Below are 13,371 nucleotides of genomic sequence, written 5' to 3'. Positions count from 1 at the left end.
TGTGTGGGTGAAACTTAAACCCACAGCCTGGTAGTGCTACGTATTAACCAAATGCTTTAAAAAACGCTCGTAGGATTTGATAGCAGCCCAGATTTTGATGCCGGACACATGCATGGCGTCCCCCTCAGACGCACACACGAGGTCGCATTTCTCAGTTCCCCGCCTCTGTGCCCGGCAGGGAAGCGGTGAGCAGTGATTTCCAAGCTTCGCCATCCGTTCTCCTTTTCAACATGGATAAGGATGAGAAGATCTGCAAGCACAGCGGAGAAGAAACACGTTTGGCCTGGAAATTTTTTCTGCACTTATAAAGTACGTAAGAAGATCATTCTCTAGTATTTTTAAACTTCCAGACGAACGATTTTTAAAACATTAACCCAGAATAAACTAGAACCCCATCCTCGGTGCCCACCCCCCGTCCACGCTGGAAAGGAAGTGCGTCTCGGCCCATTTCCAAACGGACCTATTTTTTATTGATCCCTCCGGTTTAGGGCCGACCAGTGTCCTGTTTCTGCCGTGATTAAGCAGAAGTGGGAGAGGACGTAACAAGACTCAGACAACAGAGCGTGGACATCAGGCCACAAGTGGACAGCCCTCGGGCCAGCCCCTCCTCCGGGCTGTGTGTCCTCCACGGGCTGTGGACTCTGGTGCTGCCCACGTGCACGGCGTCCAGTGTTTGGGACCTGGAAGCAGAGGGAGCTCTTTTCCACGTTTACTTCTTACTTGGGGACATTCTCCTGGTCTCTAGATGTCAGCGCGCATCCACGTTTTCTCTTCAGTGTCCAACCGTCCCCACGCGCAGCAGGAAGCTGACGCCTCTGTGTCAGGGTGATGGGGGGTCCCCCTGACGGGCCGTGTCCCTACATTCCCCGTTTGTTAGGCTGAAGCCTGGTGATGCCTTGGGACTGAGCTGAGATTGAGGTGGAGGAACAGAAAGAACAGGAAGGAACTGACTTTCTTGTAGGCGGGGACGTGAAGAGCTGGCTTTGGCCCGACGGGCGAGAAGACCAGTCCTGCAGGACAGCCCCGGAGAATGCCAGCAAGTGGGTCTGCTCTAGCACCTCCTCCCCTTCTCGTAGAGTCTCTGGAACAGATAGTTGGGTTCTTCGTTGAATATTGCTTCCCGCTGTCAATGTTTTAATAATAATTAAAATGATTGAAATTTGCTACAAAGGAAGGTGGTCATCATTGACCTCCTGCAGTCATAAAAATAAAACATAAATGTTAGCGTGTTTCCTGTAACGCACGCTTAGCTGTAAAACCGTACTTTAACTACTAAGACCCTGGAGTGATGTTTTCCGGTCTAGAGATGAGGGTTCCCTTCCCGCTTCAGGTGGCTGGCAGGGAGACCGGGGCCGCTGCGATGCGTCCCGGGGCTGCTGAACCGCCGGACGCGGCAGGCCTTGGCAGTCCGGCCAGGCGGCATCTCTGAGCTGTGAGTGGACAGCGTGTCAGGCTCTGGCCTGGAAAGTCCAGTCGCGCAGAAAAGCGCAGGGTCCTGAGGTTAGGCTGTGACCCGCAACCACGCGTAGGTAAAAATCACGGCAATGGAAAATTCTTTTTTTAATAAAAATGACCATTTACAGGTACCTGCGAGTTCAGAAAGAGTTCAGAGAGGCCACTGTTGGCGACATGAAGTCCCCCGATGGTGGGAGGACTGCTCCCCGCCCCAAGGCTCCCCTCCTGCCCTCACGCTCAGGACGCGTCACCTCACCCCAAACGGGCCAGCGTGTGAAAGGATGCTTTCGAGCAGGGGAGCTGCGGGCGCGTCTCACGCGCTGCGTTTTCCTCGGGGGGCCGTGACGCAGCCGCAGGACCTCGTTGTGAGCGTCGCCGCAGGGGCTTTGAACGGCGGGCAGGGCTTTGACGTGGGGATTCTCGCACCTTTCTTGTCTGTGCTGTCTTAATAGCTGCTTGTGAGTCTATGTAAATAATACGTATGTGGGTTACTCCTAGAATGTTACCGCTACTGAGCGCTGCGTCTTCATAATCACATTTGAACACACGCCAGGTGATGTTCCCAGAGCACTTTGGGTCTTGCTTATTTTGTGAGGAATTTGGCAAAACCGTGATATCGGATTCCCCCGGCTCCTCTGACACACACCCTTACGATCGCAGGCTCCTGGTAGGACAGCTGGAGGGCGGGTAGTTTTAAAGGCAGGTGAGATGTGGGCTGTTTTCATGAAATCTTAGAGGCTGAGACCACAGCCGTCTTTCCCAGCCCTCCGAGGGCGGGCTGAGGCGATGCCCTGGACGGCGGGAGCTGCCTGGCGTGGGGCGCTGCAGGGGGGGCCTGAGAGCTCCCCTCCCCCTGGTCATTGCTGTTTCTGTGGCTTATTTCAGTGGACCAGCAGCCCTTCTGGAGCCTCCCACCACAGCGGTGATGGACGTGGTTTCTGAACGTCCTCATTCTGGATGGGTCCAGTGATTCTGATCTGAAAGGGCCCTGGTGCCCGAGGGGAGGCATGGACCCCAACTCCCAATCATGAAAATGGAAGGACTGGAGTCACGGTTCCCTGACACCCCATGGGGTTCCAACTTCCCAGCATCGAGAAGGATCATGTGCGGTGACACGTGGCCCTGAAATGAGAGCCTCTGTTCAGCTGCAAGACTCAATATAAAAGATGTGACAGGAGCCTCGGGGCCGTGTGGGTGTGACTGGGCGGCCACGGAGCAGACAGGATACAAGCACCTCTGGAATTCTCCCCACGTCCCAGCCTCTTGTGCTACTTGGAGAAAAATACGTTCATTAGTTCAAAATAAATGCTTTTAATACAAACGTATAGCTTGCTAAAAAATAATTGCTGTTCTCTGTTGGGATTTTTCTGGGAAGATAAAAATTTATTGTCATAAAGCGTCTATAATTAAAGACTATCTTTTATAAAAGGCAGCCAATAAGTCTTTATTTGCTGCAGCCTCTTTTTTTAATTGAAGAGTAAGCGTTTATAGAATACATATCACCTCTAAAGTACCTTAGCAAACATTAAGCAATTTCTGCACTGGTATTAAGAGGTCGTATCATCTGCGTTTTTCACCGCGGTTCAGGAGACACAAACATTGCTTTGAACGTAATCTGGGGGGGTGGGGTACGTGCCAGTTGGGAGAAAGGTTTTCATTTTTTCTGCACTGTTGACCGTGTCTCATACGCTCTATGTAGCAAGACCTGGGCCTTGGAGTGGCGTTTTTTAAGTTTTAGGAGCAGAAAAGGCACAAAGCTCCTGTGATGCTTTTAGATGAAAGGAAAATCCAAGAGAAAGCCAGAGGGGTGCAGTGGGATTAAAGAGGAGACCGTGGGGGCCTGGGCTCGGAGCTGACCCGAGGGACCCCCAGGGAGGCTGGTGGTTGGAGGGGGTCCGTCCCTTAGGCTCAGAAAGAGAAGGTGGCGGTTCCAGTCACCACGTGCTCGGTGTGCACCAGATAACCGAGGGGATGCATTTATTTAAGTAGATTATTTCACATACTGACAGATGGTAAAGAAATGAGCTCGCGTGTCTGTCCCTTTACAGAATGTGCTCTGGAGATTTAAATTCTCTCAGCTGAAGGGGTCGTCAGATGACGGGAAGGCTCGGGTGAAGCTGCTGTTTCAGAATCTGGACACCAAGCAGGTGGAGATGAAGGTAGGCCTCCGCCCCCGCCCCGGCCCAGCCTCACCCGAGCAAACCCGCGTGTCCGCGGGTGGCGGGCCATTCCAGCGGCCTGAGGGCTGAAGCCCCTCAGACGTCAGCAAGGTGGCCGTGAGCGCGTGTGCTGTGTCTCCTGTTAGAGGCTTTACGTCCTAACGCTGTGGCCGTTGAAACACGTTCCTCGATTCCCCCCAAAATCATGAGTTTCTTAGTAAACATTAGCAAGAAATCAATATTTACAAACACAGGGGAAGTCCATGTTTAAAGGAAGAGTTTTAAAAACTGCATTAAGTGATGAGTTGCCTGTGATAGCAAGGACAAGTGCTCTGTTAATTCCAAGGATCCAGACATAACTTACAAATTCACTGCACCGAGCTGCCATTTGACTACGCCAAGTGTTGATTTTTTCCATGTTTTGTGTATAATTGTGTTGTCCACAACTCAGTCTGGATATAAACGAAAGGCAAACGAAAGGATAGGTCCCATACACAAAAGAAAAAGAAAGAGAAAAGAGAAGTGTGAGACACACATTGTTTGGAAGCTGTCAGTGCTTTGCCTGCACTTTTCGGTGAAACTCCTCAGAGGGCACGTGGCGTGTGACATGGTTACAGCCGAGTGACCTGTCAGGTTTTAACGTCTCGTTGAGTGTGATGAGGTGACGCACCACATCTCCTGTTTGAGTACAACTACAGTTGTGCAGAAATGCTCGACGTTCTTGTATTCAGGGCGTGGATAAGACAACAATCAGACGGCAGCCACTGTCGGGGCTTTCAGGTCCTCCGGCGGGACGGCGGCGTCGGCAGGGACACGGGACCCAGGGCTGTGAGGGAGAGCTGGCCGCGCTCAGCCACGCTGCCCTGAGCAGAGTCCGGGGATGTTGCCGCTAGCAGAGCGGGGGTCAGAGGAGAGCGGGCAGAGGGAGGGGGGCTGAAAGGACTGTGCTGTGTTCGGTGCGTGGTCTGCACGGGTGCGGCCGCCGGGGGGCGACGCCACCTCCTCCCCGGCGGATGCGCTGACTTGCCGCTTTGCCCGGGGGCTGTGGTGGGGAGGAGCCCCGGGCCCCTCCAGGCGCAGGACTGCGCCGTCCGTGTAAGCCGGGGGACGCGGAGGAAGCCAGCCCCCAGCCCGTGCGCCTTGCATTCCAGGCGCTTCGCCAGAGCACCTGGGGTCCCGGGACACGGCTCGCGTGGTGCCGGGACTCCCTTTTCACAGGGACACCTCTTTCGTTCGGTTGAAAAGTATTTTCTTTTTCTTTGCTAACGCTTGTCAACTCTTGGTTACCTGTGTTGATAAAGGGAGTAGACGCACTGGACGACCTAAACCGGACAGTTGGAAACACATGACGTTCATTTGAGGGCAGGTGCGTTTACGCAGACTCGGTTTCTTTGTGGCCTCGGTTTAGGCGGCTCCAGTGTCCATTTTCAGGGAAAGAGAAAGTCCTAGAAAGTTGTGGAGGCCACAGGGGTGGATACAGGATTTGCAGAATTGAAGCTTAAACAGTTTGTAGGTATCTCGTTACGAAAAAAATACAAAATTACACATGCGATACCCTAACTAGACACAGAAACGAGTGTGAGACGGATAGCACCTCCCCGGAGACCCAAACGGAACACGTGTCCACCTCAACCCCGATCCCAGAACCGCCAGCAGCCTCCGTGCCTCCCCTCCGGGGCTGGGGTGCAGGGGAGTCAGGCAGAGGGGCCCAGGGTCTCAGCAGGTAAAACAAGGACCAGGTGGCCCCTCGTTCAGGCCCCTCCCGGGCCTTGCAGGGCGTCCTTGCAGGTGGGAGTCAAACTGGGGACAGAAACGGTGTCCACATCGTCCCGGAGCAGGAAGTGTGCACGTCTAGAGCCTCAAATAAACATGCCTGTTTGTTTTAAGAAAGTACCTTGAGGCTGATGTTCTGCATTTATTACAGCTTGTGAGACAGGAAAGGTGGGAAACACCAGGTGGGAATCCAGATCCCGTGAGAATTCCTGGAGTTACTGCTGGATTTAAACCTGGAGCTGGGCACCGAGTTCTGAGTTGGAACCAAGGCTGTTGCCAGTGCAGGAGGGGGCGGTGTGATGTCATCGCTGACCAAGAGTCCAGAGAAAACTATTCCTGTCCATTGAGTGTTTAGTTACAGGAGGGACTGTCATGGAATGGTTATTCTTTGAGCGTTTATTGAAAGTATTTCTGGGAAGTTTAACCAGATCGCTGCCTCAGGAATTAGCATAAGGAGAAAATGCTGAGTTTCTTGGGAATCTGAGGGAAGATGCTGGGGCTTTGGGAGCACAGAGAGGAAGTTATTTTTTCTATCTGCTATTTACAAAAATGTCATGCTGTTCAGGGCCTTGGGCTGACTCCATTGCGATGCCAACGGCTGGAGATTTGGGATTGCAGTATTTTTTAAGGAAGTATTTGTTTTCTTCTTTTTTACCTCTTTCTTCTGAAAAAAGAGCATAGCGCAAACGAGTTTTGTGAAATGAAGGATTTACTTTTCTACCGTTCTGCTTAATAGGTTATGTGTTGTTTAAGCGAACTCTGGTTAAATTACAAGGACTGAACTTGAGGTTCGCTGTAAGGGGGGACCGTGACCTTCTACATCCCGGCCTCGCTCCTGTCCCTTGTTTATATCTCCCATGTTTCTATATGATTTCATGTCTCCCCTAGCCTGAGCCGCCTCAGGGTAGCGTTCCTTTAGCTTTTTATCTTCAGCACTTGGTAAATGTGTTTAAATGAATAAATTAATGAAGAAAGAAAGAGCAAGTTAGTATTGAAAGAAGTGCTGGACACACAAAAATTTTTATCAGTTTTTGAGGAGAAAATTGTTACAATTATCATGAAAATCCCTGACGACTACAGACCTCTGCACATGAAGGTTTCTGGCAATTGCAGTGAAGAATCCATGAGGCCGGGCTTCCCTGGTGGTGCAGTGGTTAGGAATCCGCCTGCCAATTCAGGGGACATGGGTTTGAGCCCTTGTCTGGGAAGATCCCACATGCCACACGGCAAGTCAGCCCGTGTGCCACAACTACTGAGCCTGTGCCCTAGAGCCCACAAGCCACAACTTCTGAGCCCGTGTGCTGCAACTACTGATACCCGTGCACCTAGAGCCCATGCTCTGCAACAAGAGAAGCCCGTGCAATGAGAAGCCCCTGCACCACAATGACAAAGCCCACGCACAGCAACAAAGACCCAACACAGCCAAAAATAACAAAAGTAAAATAAATTAATTAAATAAAAAGATAAAGTTACATTAAAAAACAAAGAATCCATGAGGCAGACGTTGGTCCTGGAAGGCAGCGCACCATGTGATGAGGATACTTACAATCTTACGTCTTCGGGAGGGACAGAGGCAGAGTTTTCACTCTCTGGTGCCCCGTGAGGGTAAACTCCACAGGAAACTATTCCTCAGCGGCGTGAGTCGGGCAGACGGTCAGACGTGGCTGCCGGGGGCTGAGCAGGGGCACGTGGACATTGTGGGGGAAGGCGAGGCTGGGCCCCTCCTGAAGATGGCGTGAAGGGGGCTCCTGGATGCAGAACAGGGGACACACGAGTGCAGCCGCTTCCAATACGGCTCTGAAATTGTAATCTGTTCCCAGAAGGGAACAAAGCTTTCCTTTCTTTCCTCTCCTTTTCCCTCCTTCCTTCCTCCCAGGTCCCCTGCTGGGTCAGTAAGAGGCCCCCTCCTCCGCGTGGGGACAGGGAAGTTGCCCCAGCCCCCTCCTGCGCCCCTGCGTCCGGGCTAGAGCCCAGCATCACCCGGCAGCCCTGGGACCCTGCCGCGCTGGCCGCCCCGCCACTCTCCTCTGCTGGCCTTGCTCTCACTCTGCTTCTCAGCGTCTTCCTGGACATGGTGCTTCCTGTAGACATGTGCCGGGAAACATTGTCCAAAGGTTTGCTGTGTCCAAGAGTCTCTGTGCGGGAGGGTCTTCTTGGTTACGACACCTGCCCGGGGGCCCACCTGTCCCTCCGCGCCTTCCGGGGCAGTCAGGCCTTCACCGTGGCCTGGGGGTGGGGTGGGGGGCTTTTATTGCACACGTTACGTTACGAGTCACTGCTGCGCTCAGCCCTTCATAGGCACGGCGGCATCACCCCCACGGCCAGCCCCGGAGAGCAACGCTGTCATCGCAACGTATGTTTATTACGGCCCAAAACAGACTGTTCACATTGGCGTAAAGTCTACGTTAATTCATGGAGAAGCCAGAACAACTTCCCCAGACCTCGCCATGTGAACCTTCCTTCCATCAAGAGAGCCGGCCTGTCCTTGGCGCTCTGCAGCCAGGCACTGACGTTCCCTGCAGAGACGGAGGGCCTCTTGCTGCAGCGCAAGGCTGCTCCGTCCGCTGGTACTGGGTGCAGCCGCCCTCATGGGTGACCTGAGCGGAGGCTCCCGGGGGACGTGGTGCTGCTGCTCCAGCACCTGCTGCCACCCCCGGCATCTCAGTGCCTCTCCCTGCCCGGCTCCGCCCGGCTCCCGTCGCTGCCGGACGCGCCAGGGCCGCTTGGCCCCCAGCCAGCCCCTCCCCGCCACCCGCTGTCCTCTCGGCCCTGCCCGCAGGACGTCTGTGCTCCTCCAGTGTTGAGGAGGCCAGGGTGTCACTGCGGTGCTGTGTGAGGTGCCGCCCTGCTCCCTGGGCTCCTCCAAGACGACGTCCCCTCCGCAGAGCCTCCGCCTCCGAGGGGCACACAGACCACCAGGCACGCAGAGGGGGGCGGCCGAAGAATCTGCATGTCCAGGAAGTTCCTGGATGTGCTGATGCCTGAGGACCGCTCGGTGTAAGAGCTGGGACAGTAAGAGTGTCTTCTGGGGCGCTCTGTCGGGAAACAGCGAGGGCCCATTAAACCAAAGGTCGTCCTGGCTTTCAGTGCCAGCTCTGTGACTGATTGTCCTTGCCACCGTGCAGAAGTTATTTAAACCCCTACAACCTCATTTCCTCCTGGAAAATGCACTTCCTTTACTCTGGGTATCCTACTTCACTTCTGACCTTCGAGGCTGAGGATGCTCTCTTAACAGGAGGCTTCAAGAGGAACGGTGTTGGCTGGGCACCGATGATGGACCGGAAACCACCCTGTCCTTCCGCAGCCTCCTGTTCAGCCGCAGCCACGCGGGGAGCGTGGAGGGACCACTGCCTCTTCCGCCCGGCCGGGCTCAGTCCTGGGCCGCGTGGGCCACACCCTCAGGGAGCCACTTGGTGAATTTTCAGGAACTTTGCCAGCCTGTCGTCAACCCATGGGGAGTATTTACACCACAACCATCAGCAAAGGCTGCAGCTCAGAGGCCGGGCACAGCAGCACCTGGGCCGCAGAGTCCGCGCGTGGAAGCCGCGTGTCTGCTCCCCACCGTGGGCCTGCCTCCACACCCAGATGCGCTGTCCAGGTCTAGTTCCCAGAAAACTACAGACCAGTATCACTGATGAATTTAGATGCAAAAATCCTCAACAAAATACTAGCCAACAGAATCCAACAACACATTCAAAGGATCATACACCATGATCAAGTGGGGTTTATCCCTGGACTGCAAGGATTCTTCAATATACGCAAGTCGATCCATGTGATACACCATATTAACAAACTGAAGGATAAAAACCACATGATCATCTCAATAGATGCAGAAAAAGCTTTTGACAAAATTCAACACCCATTTATGATAAAAACTCTCCAGAAGGTGGGCATAGAGGGAACCTACCTTAACATAATAAAGACCATATACAACAAACCCACAGCAAACATCATTCTCAATGGTGAAAAATGGAAAGCATTCCCTCTAAGATCAGGAACAAGACAAGGATGTCCACTCTCGCCACTATTATTCAACATAGTTGTGGAAGTCCTCGCCACAGCAATCAGAGAAGAAAAAGAAATAAAAGGAATCCAGATTGGAAAAGAAGAAGTAAAACTGTCACTGTTCGCTGAGGACATGATACTATACATAGAAAAGCCTAAAGATGCCACCAGAAAACTACTTGAGCTAATCAATGAATTTGGTAAAGTTGCAGGATACAAAATTAACACACGGAAATCTCTTGCATTTCTATACACTGACAATGAAAGATCAGAAAGAGAAATTAAGGAAACACTCCCATTCACCATGACAACAAAAAGAATAAAATACCTAGGAATAAACCTGCCTAAGGAGGTGAAAAACCTGTACTCAGAAAACTACAAGACACTAATGAAAGAAATCAAAGACGACACAAACAGATGGAGAGACATACCATGTTCTTGAATTGGAAGAATCAACATTGTAAAAATGACTATACTACCCAAAGCAATTTACAGATTCAATGCAATCCCTATCAAGTTACAAACGGCATTTTTCACAGAACTAGAACAAGAAATTTGTATGGAAACACAAAAGACCCCGACTAGCCAAAGCAGTCTTGAGAAGGAAAGATGGAGTTGGTGAAATCAGGCTTCCTGACTTCAGGCTATACTACAAGGGTACAGTGATCAAGACAATATGGTACTGGCACAAAAACAGAAACATAGATCAATGGAATAGGATAGAAAGCCCAGAGATAAACTACGGTCAACTAATCTATGACAAAGGAGGCAAGGATATACAATGGAGAAAAGGCAACCTCTTCAGTAAGTGGTGCTGGGAAAACTAGACAGCTACATGTAAAAGAATGAAATTAGAACACTCTTTAACACTGTACACAAAAATAAACTCCAAATGGATTAAAGACCTAAATATGAGGCCAGACACTATAAAACTCCTAGAGGAAAACATAGGAAGAACACTCTTCAACGTAAATTACAGCAAGATCTTTTTTGATCCACCCCCTAGAGTAATGGAAATAAAAACAAAAATAAATAAGTGGGACCTAATGACACTTCAAAGCTTCTGCACAGCACAGGAAACTATAAGCAAGACGAAAAGACAACCCTCAGAATGGGAGAAAATATTTGCAAACGAATCAACAGACAAAGGATTAATCTCCCAAGTACATAAACAGCTCATCCAGCTCAATATCAAAAAAACAAACAACCCAATCAAAAAATGGGCAGAAGACCTAAACAGGCATTTCTCCAAAGAAGACATACGGATGGCCAAGAGGCACATGAAAAGATGCTCAACATCACTAATTATTAGAGAAATGCAAATCAAAACTACAATGAGGTATCACCTCACACCTGTCAGAATGGGCATCATCAGAAAATCTACAAACAGTAAATGCTGGAGAGGGTGTGGAGAAAAGGGAACGCTCTTGCACTGCTGGTGGGAATGTAAACCGATACAGCCACTGTGGAGAACAGTATGGAGGTTCCTTGCAAAACTAAAAATAGAGTTACCATATGGTTCAGCAATCCCACTGCTGGGCATATACCCAGAGAACACCATCATTCAAAAAGACACACTCACCCCAGTGTTCATTGCAGCACTATTTACAATAGCCAGGACATGGAAGAAACCTAAATGCCCACCAACAGATGAGTGGATAAAAAAGATGTGGTACATATTTACAATGAAATATTACTCAGCTGTAAAAAGCAATGAAACTGGGACATTTGTAGAGACATGGATGGACCTAGAGACTGTCATACAGAGTGAAGTGAGTCAGAAAGAGAAAAACAAATATCGTATATTAACACATATATGTGGAATATAGAAAAATGGTACAAATCAACCGGTTTGCAAGGCAGAAATAGAGACACAGATGTAGAGAACAAACATATGGACACCAAGTGGGGAAAGCGGGGGGGAGGGTTGGGTTGGGATGAATTGGGAGATTGGGATTGCTATACATACATTACTAATAAGAAAAAAATACCAAATTGTACACTCTAAATATATGCAGTTTATTGTATGTCAACTGTATCTCAATAAAAGTTCTTTAAAATAAATAAATAAATAAAGGTCTAGTTCCTGCAGAACAGCAGGTGGTGTCTCGTGTTCTGCGCGTGGTGTGGTTACCCCCCGAGGACTGTCACGTTCGATTATACTTGTGTTGCGTTTTCCCCTGGGAAATTCCAGAGCTTGTTCATTGATTCTAGATACTCTCTCATCTATTTAACAATCATCTCTTTCAAGTACAGCTTTGATCAGCCTCCGTGTTGAATTCTTTGGGAAGTTTGGAGGTTAAGGCTCCGTGTCTGAATTGCTATAGCTAAGTGGAAACTCTTCTCTTAAACGGCTGTAGGCTTTAAACTTTCCCCCTTGTGTGTTGGGCCATTCGTTGACGATTCGATTAGGGAAAACTAAAAGCCCAGGGTGACTACCCCTCCTCAGAAGGGCTGTCTGTCACCCCCAGGCAGTTTCTGACGAATGTCTGCAGCTTGTGCTGCGAGACAGAAGAGTGGGCGGTGCCCTAAGGAAATGTGACTTCTCCTGGAGGAGGCTCATTGAGGGCTTGCGGGCAGGATTAACACTTACACATGGACTGAAAGTGTCACCTTGCGATAGATGGGACGTTCCTGAGAGCAGGGAAGAAATGTTCTCTCAGGTTTGGGTGACCTCAGTCTTCAGTTTGAGGAGCCCAGTATAGACCCTCATGGCTTCCTGAGAGTTTAACCAAATTAAGGAAAAGTTCAAGGTATTACAAGACTCAAAAGTTGATAATTATGCCAAGATGTAGCTCATATTTAAAATCAGTACTTCGGCGACCGTGAAATGTTAAAAGACTTTATAAAAATCTAGGTCATTAGGACAAATAAATTGCCCAGGAAAGTAACCAGGTGACAGGGGTTCAGTGGGCGAAACTGACAGAACACAGGACCAAACTTACTAGCCGTGCCCCCCGGGCTCCAGCTCCACGCTGGGAGCTCTGTGACCCACAGAAGCACGTGGACACGCACATCCGTGTGCACGAACATGCACAACACACGTGTGTGCATGCGTGCACACAGGCACATGAGTACAGGGCACACACGTGCACATACATCCACACACGTGCACAGGCGCAGGCCCACGCCTGCAGGGTGAAGCACGGTTCCTTCTGCTCCGTTGCAAACACCGGAGCTGGGCTGTGTGAGCGCCGGCGGGGCGCTGTAGCTGCGCAGGCAGCCGTGGGGGCCGAGGTGCCGCCGTGATGCTGCCCGCCCCGCGACGGAGGACCCTGCACAGACGGAGTCAGATGCCCTCAGAGGACCTGGGCGCTGAGCTGTGTTAGCTGCAGGAAAGTCGCACATTCAACCCCGTCGTCAGGATAGCAGTGCAGAAGACCCCAGAAAACCAGTGTGTTCCTGCTTACAGGCACCTGTCTTGGTTCGTGTGTGTTTGTGCTTGAGGAACTTGGTTGTGGCTCTAAGAGCACAGCACCTGCTAGATGTCTGCAGCGAGCGTCTCTAGCGTGTGTGACATGTAAGAACGTCTTCTTTCTCCCGCAGGAGCTGGAGTTCCAGGACCTGACGGGCGTCCTGCACTGCGTCCACTCCTTCATGGCGGCGAGGGTGGCCTCCGTGGATCCCGAGTTTATCGAGAGCCAGAGCGTTACCAGCAAATTCATGCACAGCAGCTGAGCAGTGCTTCCGCTGAGTGCTGAAAATTAAACTATTTTCCTAAGAAATGAATATTTCCCACACAATATTGCCACTTTGTGTGATTTTATAAGGATCCTACAGTTGTGATACCAATAAAACATGTCACTAGTTTCCAGAGACAGGCCGGACTCGTTCAATCTGACTAGGAATGCAGCCTCCCCGCAGGCAAAGCTGTGGCTGGGAAGACTCAGCCTCCCTGTGAAATCATCTGTGTCACCCGCATCCCTCCAGGTCACGTCCAGGTGCCAGGAGCACACCCTGCAGGCCCCACGCTGCTAAA

The 13,371-nt window shown here is 50.9% G+C and overlaps 1 protein-coding gene across 1 annotated transcript in view; it reads left to right on the top strand.

Annotated features, from left to right (window-relative positions):
* SNTG2 (syntrophin gamma 2) overlaps positions 1 to 13,070 on the top strand; it is a 118,882-nt gene extending 105,812 nt beyond the window's left edge. Inside the window, exons 16-17 of the mRNA XM_057742662.1 lie at positions 3,504 to 3,614; positions 12,939 to 13,070. Of these exons, the coding sequence (XP_057598645.1) occupies positions 3,504 to 3,614; positions 12,939 to 13,070 (243 nt within the window). The remainder of the gene's footprint in view (positions 1 to 3,503; positions 3,615 to 12,938) is intronic.
* The last annotated feature ends 301 nt before the right edge of the window (positions 13,071 to 13,371 follow it).

The sequence above is a fragment of the Hippopotamus amphibius genome, chromosome 7 (genome assembly GCF_030028045.1).
Source record: "Hippopotamus amphibius kiboko isolate mHipAmp2 chromosome 7, mHipAmp2.hap2, whole genome shotgun sequence".
In the NCBI taxonomy this organism is placed as follows: Eukaryota; Metazoa; Chordata; class Mammalia; order Artiodactyla; family Hippopotamidae; genus Hippopotamus; species Hippopotamus amphibius.
This window is presented reverse-complemented; position numbering and strand designations above follow the sequence as displayed.